Below are 7,047 nucleotides of genomic sequence, written 5' to 3' on the forward strand. Positions count from 1 at the left end.
CGCGTAGGAACACAGGCCAACCCGCCACCGACAGAACAAACCAACAGACCGCGGCTCGGCGTCGCTAGGAGCCCGAGGGACGGAACGGCCCCAAGGGACGGAACGGCCCCGAGCCGGGCAGCCCGCAGGCCCGGCCCCGCTCCCCGCAGCCCGGCTCGTGCCGCCCCGCGCCCGGCCCCAGCTGGGGAGCAGCGCCCGGTACCGGCGTGGGGCGCGCAGCCCGGCAACCGCCCAGCCCCGGAACCACGGCACTACGGAACGACTACGGCCCCCGGCGTGCACCGCGGCGGGCGGAGCGGCTGAGGGACGCGGCTGCGCCGTGCGCGGAGGGGCGCGGGGCGGCGCGTGGCGTTCGGAGCGGCGGAGGCGCGTCTCGCCGTGCCCGCGCTGCCTGCCTGCGGGCTGTCACACAGCCGCCGTGGCGGACAGACGTACGGCAGCTCGGCGGCGCTGGGGCGGCGCGGCGCTGCCGGACGCCGACCCGACGCCGGCTGCAGGCGCGTTACCTCGCGCTTGAGGCGGGAAGCGCTCGCGGCTGCGCCCGAGTGCGTGAGGGACTGAGGCGACGAGCGGCCGGGTCAGAGCTGCCCTCGCGCCACGCGCAGCTCCCGCGCCCCTTCCGTCCTAAAGCCGTGGGCTCTGCCCGTCCCCGACCTCCGTGCCGCCATCCCACCGCGTTTCCCTCGGCCGCCGCCGCTCCTCGCGGGACCCCCGGTCGGGGTCGCCCCCTCGCGGTCCGGCGCCGTGCGGCGATTGGTCGGCGCGACGGCCGCCGCGCGCCGGTTGGCCGAAGGCGGGCGAGCGGCGGGCCGCGATTGGCCGCCGAGCGCTCGTGGGCCGGCGCCGCCGCCAGCGCCCTCGCTCCGAGGAGAGCGCCCGCGGGCCCGGCGCGGCCGTGGCGGCGCCGCCATGTTGTGCGGCGGGGACGCGCTGCTGGGCGCTCTGACGGCGCTGCTGGGCGCCCTGCTGGCGCTGAGCCGCAGCCCGGCGCTGGCGGCCCTGCTGACCGCGGGCCCCTTCCTGCTGCTGCACGTCTTCAGCCTGGAGCCCGCCTCGCCGCACAGCGCGCGGCGCGTCCTGCGGCCGCACGGCGCTCCCGCCCGCATCGCGCACCGCGGCGGCGCGCACGACGCTCCCGAGAACACTTTGGCGGCCGTCCGACAGGTCAACCCCGCCGTGCCGCCGAGCGCCGGGGCCGCGCAGGGCCGGGGCCGAAGTCGGGAGGCGGAATTGCCGGGCTGCCGGCCTGACCTCGGCGCGGGGAAGGTCGTGGAGCGGCCCTGCAGAGCGGGGCGTCGGCCCGGCCGGCGTGCGCTCACGAAGGGCAGCCTTCTCCTGCCCCGTGCTTCTGCGGCAGGGGAAGCCTGTGCGTAGGCTGCGCTCCTGCACGGAGAGCGCCCTCAGGTTGTGGGTGGCACCGGGCTGGGACGAATTGTTGGTCTGCCGGGGGTACGGAGCCCCGCAGGGAGATCCGGACGGGCCGATCGCTGAGCTGACGCCCGTGGGGTAAAACTCAGCCAGACCGAGTGCGTCCTGCACGGCGGTCACAGCACAGCGTGCGGTGCTGCAGCCTCGGGGCGGTGCTGGAAGGAGGAAAAGTCCGGGGGTGTCAGGTCAGATTCCACTGATCTGTAAACCTGCGTTTGTCTTTAGCACCAAGCGTACAGAAAAGAACATTAGTCGTTTATTAATTTTTGCCAGAATACAGATAAGTGACAGCAGCATCTACATTAATTCTGTAAAGATGCACTTTCTGTTATGTTTGTGATTTTTTTTTTTTCTTTCAAGGCAGCTGAAAATGGAGCAACGGGTGTTGAACTGGATCTTGAATTTACTGCGGACGGCGTTCCCATCCTAATGCATGATGAAACAGTAGAAAGGACAACTGATGGGTCTGGAAGATTGCGTGACCTGACTTTTGATGCAATTAGGAAGCTTAATCCATCTGCAAAACACAGGCTGTGGTAAATAAATGTAATGTAGACTCCTTTGTGGTCCAAGTAGCATCTTCCCAAGCTGTTATGGGAAGGTAATCACCTGAGAACTTTTGCAGCTGCTGTCACCCAATCAGGAATAATATTGTTGTGTGAAGCTGCTTCTGGATACTCACTTTGTCTTGCTTATTCTGTCAGGATCTGCATTTCTGTCTCAGTGCTAAGGAATGCCATCGAAGCGGGATGAAGTGGGAGGATAGGTGGTCAGCATCTGGGATTGAATGCAAAGGAGAGGAGGTGAAAGACTGAGACAAGTATTTCAGTGGGGTCAGTAAGTAAGCATCAAGTTAGACCTTGAATTTGGAAGGATAGAGCTGTGTAGCTGTGGGATTCTGAGGGAAGAAGAAAGATCCTTGCAGCTGTGCAGCATTACACAGCATCAGCTGCTGCTGCCACTGCTAGTGGTGCTTAACCCCTAGTGCTGGTGTCTCTCTTGACTGTGTTTAGGAATCCCTAGGAAACAGTTCTGTGTACTTGGGGATGTATGTGTGCATCCTGACTGCATTTCAGTGAGTTCTCTGTTTCTACAGGAGCAAATTCCAGAATGAAAAGGTCCCAACTCTGAGAGAAGCTGTAGTGGAGTCTTTGCAGCACAATCTTACAATCTACTTTGATGTCAAAGGCCATGCAAATCAGGTACCACTTATTGTACTATAACCCCTTTTTTGGGTTTTCAGCCTTTTTTTGTTGGTACAGTGCCTTCTCTAACATGAGTGAAAATGGGTCTGCTGATTGCATCACCCAAAGCTAGGCTGTCAGAAATAAAGACAATGTGTTCCCTCATCCCATTCCTTTGTTCTGGGAAATGGCAATTTAAAATTCGACTGACTCATGGCTGTTGAGTTCAACATCACCACAATAAAGCAAAGCAAATTCCCTGCCTGTGCTGAGGGAACCCAGTATCTGATCTTCAGTTCCAGCTAGGGATCCCAATCATCTCTAGTTTGTATTACTGAAGGGAGATACAGGTGAGCAGTCATAAACATTTTATGCAAGTTAGTAAAATGTGGAAATAAATTATTTTTTCCCTTTGAACTAAGCCTTACTAAGCCTTCTTCACATTTTTTTCTATAATCTATTTAAGGGTATTTCAAACAGGAGAGCAGTGAGTAGCATTCTTAAACAGAATCATAATCATAGAATGATAAAATGGCTTAGGTTGGAGGAGACCTTAGAAGATCACATAGTTCCACCCCCTTCTATGGGCTGGGTTGCCAGCCACATCAGGCTGCCCAGGACCTTATCCAACCAGGCCCTGAACACCTCCAAGATGGGGCAACCACAGCCTCTCTGGGCAACCTGTTCCAGCGCCTCACCACCCTCTGAATAAAAAAAATTCTTCCTAACATCTCACCTAGATCTCCTCTCTTTTAGTTTAAAGCCATTCCCCTTTGTCCTGTTGCTATCAGACCGTGTAAAAAGTTGCCCCCCTCCTGCTTGTAAGCTCCCTTCGAGTACCAGAAGGCTGCAGTGAGGGCTCCCTGGAGCCTTGTCTTCTCCAAGCTAAACAAACCCAGCTCCTGCAACCTTTCTTCACAGAAGGTGCTCCAGCCCTTTGATAATCTTCGTGGCCCTCCTCTGGACCTGCTCCAACATAAGGACTTCTGTTGCAAAAACCATACTGGCATTTGTGTGATAATGCTATAAAACCTTTTTTTCTCCCTTCCTCTCCATTTCAGACTTGCTACACAAAACGGGAAAGTGTTTTTAAAGAAATGAAATGACTTTGCAGCATAAAGTAAATATTATGTGTGTTTGTAAATATAACATCTGTGTGTATCTCTAATTGGCAGGCAGTTGATGCCCTAAAACAACTCTACCTGGAATTTCCTCGTTTGTATAACAGCAGCATAGTCTGTTCTTTCATGCCAGATGTTGTTTATAAGGTGATGTTTCCTCAAAGTTTCTGTGACTTTTAAATTCTGTCTGGGAATTTCAGTAAAGATACACAGCTTCCAAAGTACTTTTGGGTTGCTGAAATTGCAAAAACATTAAAAACAAATGAAGTGTAAATCCTAAGTCTACTGCATGATCTGATTAGATCACACTGTGCTCCTTAGATGCACGTATTCTGAACCTACAGTAATTCTCTCTGTTGTCAACATTATGTAGAAATGAGTGCACCAGTAACCAATTAGGTGTCTGTGTGCAAGATATCAGTTAAATATCTTCTTTTGATGTAAATACAAACTTTTCTTACCACAGCTTTCTAATTGTTGTTGTTAAGGCCATTTACATGTATTTTATTCAGTTTCCTGAATGTTCTGTTCCAGCATCACTGTTATGTTTTTTTATGTAAGAGCAGTTGCTTACTCTGTACAGATCTAAGAAAAAAACAATATCATATATAGCTTTCTAAGTTACAAAAGGACCTGGGGGGAAAAGGGGCAAAGGATTCTGATACAGCTGCACATTCAAGCTAGCAGTTAGTATCTAACTGCTCCCAGTTTAATGCAGGCTTTGTGTGCATTCATCTTTTCTCCTTGGACCTTCCAGATGAGACAAGCTGACAGAAACGTGGTAACAGCACTGACATACAGACCTTGGCAGCTGAGTCACTTTGGAGATGGGACACCTCGCTTCAGTTCCTTCTGGAAACATTATTTGTATATGATGCTGGATGTCATTCTAGATTGGAGCCTACACAGCTTCTTGTGGCGATTATGTGGAGTTTCAGCTTTCCTCATCCAGAAAAATTTTATTTCTCAGTAAGTGCCAAAGCTCACTGATGTACCAGGAGGCAATATCATTCTATCAGTATACAAGGGTGGAGTTAAAACAGTACGTGTTAATCATTATCTTCTCTCTAGTATTGTGTAAGATTGTATAGATAGTAATTTACTACATGCTATTTTATTCTTTAAGCCTCTACTTTTTACAAGAACAAAACACACAAAAAATGACATTTTGCAGAAGATAACATGCTGTCATTCCTGATGGGCTACCAAAGTTAAGACTGAAACTCAATTTTAGCCTCAGTACTGTCTGCCTTAAATACCATGTGTTTGTTCCTTACAGAGATTACGTGAGGCACTGGTCCTCAAAAGGAATTCAAGTGGTTGCCTGGACAGTGAACACATTTGCAGAAAAAACATACTATGAAACCATCCTTGAATCCAGCTACATCACAGACAGCTTGGTGGAAGACTGTGATCCTCATTACTAGGCCTTCTAGGGACTCACCAACTAACAGAAGCTGTCTTACTCAGGTGTGATTTACCAACAAAAAGCAAACTGACTCTTCCTTTGTTTGTTTAGTCCTGGTTATAAAGTCATATCAGCCATTTTTGATGATGTACTGAACAGTCATCATCCTTGATTCTAGTACTTGAAAGTTTGTTCTATAACTGTAATAATTTGAGATTATTTATGGTACCTTAAAAGCATCTACACTACTGTTCTGAGAACAGTAGCGAAATATGGTGCCAAAATAGAGGGCAGGTATATTTCCCTCCTCCTTCATGGAGAGATGGCTGTGCTGCATCTTGTAGAAAGTGCAATCGTGTTTTGGTAGGGCAATTCCTTGTGCTACTCAGTTGTTGCAGTCACTGTTTCCTTGTTTGGGCTGACATACCACACAATACTCTGAGCACTGTGTTGTGCTATAGGAAACCTGCACTTAGCAGCAACAGAACAGCAGATTGCATGGATCACTGGTGCAGTTCAGTATGCTGCTTTGTATATAAATGTTCTTGATAGTGCTCCTCAATTAGAATTAAATATCAGAGCTAGCTGATATTCAAAATCAACTTAAAGAGGCAAAAGATACTTAAATAAAATAATCAGTTGTAAGTGGAAAGAACTGTACAATTGTCCCAATGAAGTTCAGACTTCTAAACTAGTGGTAGATCAACTGCATCTTCTTCATGTAGTGCGACAGCACTCAAACGTGCAACCTGCCTGGCATGTGTCATTCATAGCTTTCCAGTCTGGTTATAACAACACTTGTTTGTTTGTTTCAAATTCTGTGAGATGTTCTCAGATGAAGGCACATGCTCTCTCCTGGATGATAGCAGCAGAGGCACTTGCGATCTGCCACAATGATGAGAAGATCAAATACATTCTGGAAATAGCTTCATACACCAACCCCAGCTGGGAATAGAGCTGCTCCAGGTGCTGCCACATGGACAGTGACAACACTATTACAGTGTTTTGGGGTTTTTATTTTTTGTTTTTGTTTTTTTTCAAACAAATCTCTATTCTCACAGAGAAATGCAAGGGTAATTAGCCAATTGCAAGCTTCTACAATTGGCTTCTGCAAGCTGGGGTGGCTTTTTTCTTTTTATCTTGGACTACACATAAGCACAAAGAAACATGGGAATAAGGGCATGTAATCCTATAATGCAATGACAGCATAGTAGCAAAGTCCTAGGCTGCAGCAAGTGAGGATATGTTCAATGCAGCAGCCATGGACACAGAAACAAAGGTAAGAAACTGCTTACCTTTGGAAGGCTTCAGGTAGCAGGAATTGCCAGTGAGATATCCTTGCCTCCACTGCCAATCCTTAAATGAGGTCACAACTCCACCCCTTCCAGTCACTCGTGCATTGCACACACCTGAGCTCCCATGGCTTGGCCCTGCCTTCCCACCAGGTGCTCAATCACTGGTTCAGGCTGTGACTTACCATTTCTGCTATACAGGGGGCATGCTGAATTCCCTGATGTATTTTTCCTATCACATCACTCATCCACTATGTAGTGCAAAAACCAACAATCTCAGTCTTCTGCTTTACATGCTGTATGATCTGTACATTTGTCACACCTCCATCTAGTTTGTGGCCAGCCCTGAGTGCCAATCTTTATGTTTACTGCTGTGCTCTACAGTCACTCTCCAGCCTCTGCTCAGAAGAGCTGCCTTCACAGCAAGGGATCCTTTCTCTAAAGGTCTCCTTTTTGCTACTTGGGTTGCTGGCACAGAGGAGTTACTGTCTTTGCTGTGAATAGTGCAAGCAGCAAGACTCCACAGCTATGCATGCACAAACAATAAAATTCCATCTCTGGTCTTGAGTGTATGTTTTGTCCTTTTCTGTATCTTTGGTGACCTGTTTTCTGTT

General features: G+C 49.6%; 2 protein-coding genes and 1 long non-coding RNA gene across 19 annotated transcripts in view; 1 reads left to right on the forward strand and 2 right to left on the reverse strand.

Annotated features, from left to right (window-relative positions):
- CCP110 (centriolar coiled-coil protein 110) overlaps positions 1 to 747 on the reverse strand; it is a 35,972-nt gene extending 35,225 nt beyond the window's left edge. For 4 of the 13 annotated variants that reach the window (XR_004168722.2, XR_004168721.2, XM_090151654.1 and 1 more), the window contains exon 1: positions 655 to 679. Coding sequence is in view for 5 of the 13 variants with exons in the window: in XM_090151654.1 (XP_090007780.1) it covers positions 655 to 668 (14 nt within the window). In the remaining 8 variants the exon portion in view is untranslated. The other 9 variants (XM_090151646.1, XM_090151648.1, XM_090151647.1 and 6 more) reach the window with 6 other exon arrangements.
- Positions 748 to 883: 136 nt separating this feature from the next.
- GDE1 (glycerophosphodiester phosphodiesterase 1) lies at positions 884 to 7,005 on the forward strand. 5 transcript variants are annotated; one of them, XM_031606564.2, is made up of 6 exons: positions 884 to 1,164; positions 1,789 to 1,964; positions 2,525 to 2,630; positions 3,788 to 3,880; positions 4,491 to 4,702; positions 5,013 to 7,005. In XM_031606564.2, exons 1-6 carry the CDS (start codon positions 910 to 912, stop codon positions 5,158 to 5,160), a joined length of 990 nt encoding a protein of 329 aa, XP_031462424.1. In that variant the 5' UTR covers positions 884 to 909; the 3' UTR covers positions 5,161 to 7,005. The 5 variants fall into 5 exon arrangements, with proteins under 5 accessions (XP_031462424.1, XP_090007790.1, XP_090007792.1 ...); XM_090151666.1 differs by having other exon boundaries at positions 1,033 to 1,164; positions 1,793 to 1,964; XM_090151667.1 differs by lacking the exon at positions 884 to 1,164 and adding an exon at positions 1,252 to 1,366 and having other exon boundaries at positions 1,793 to 1,964.
- On the reverse strand, positions 1,495 to 2,516 carry LOC149915751 (uncharacterized). The gene is made up of 3 exons (XR_016471728.1): positions 2,288 to 2,516; positions 2,111 to 2,205; positions 1,495 to 1,583 (listed from the first exon to the last, which is right to left on the reverse strand). It is a non-coding gene; the product is annotated as an uncharacterized LOC149915751 (long non-coding RNA).
- Positions 7,006 to 7,047: the final 42 nt, after the last annotated feature.

Source organism: Phasianus colchicus, chromosome 16 (assembly GCF_987193195.1).
Source record: "Phasianus colchicus chromosome 16, bPhaCol1.hap1.1, whole genome shotgun sequence".
NCBI classification, from domain to species: domain Eukaryota; kingdom Metazoa; phylum Chordata; class Aves; order Galliformes; family Phasianidae; genus Phasianus; species Phasianus colchicus.

Coding starts and splice junctions, on each gene's coding strand:
- GDE1 (XM_031606564.2), top strand. CDS start 910: ATGTTGTGCGGCGGGGACGCGCTGCTGGGCGCTCTGACGGCGCTGCTG. Junction 1,965..2,524: donor TCTGCAAAACACAGGCTGTG/GTAAATAAATGT, acceptor CTGTTTCTACAG/GAGCAAATTCCAGAATGAAA. Junction 2,631..3,787: donor TCAAAGGCCATGCAAATCAG/GTACCACTTATT, acceptor TCTAATTGGCAG/GCAGTTGATGCCCTAAAACA.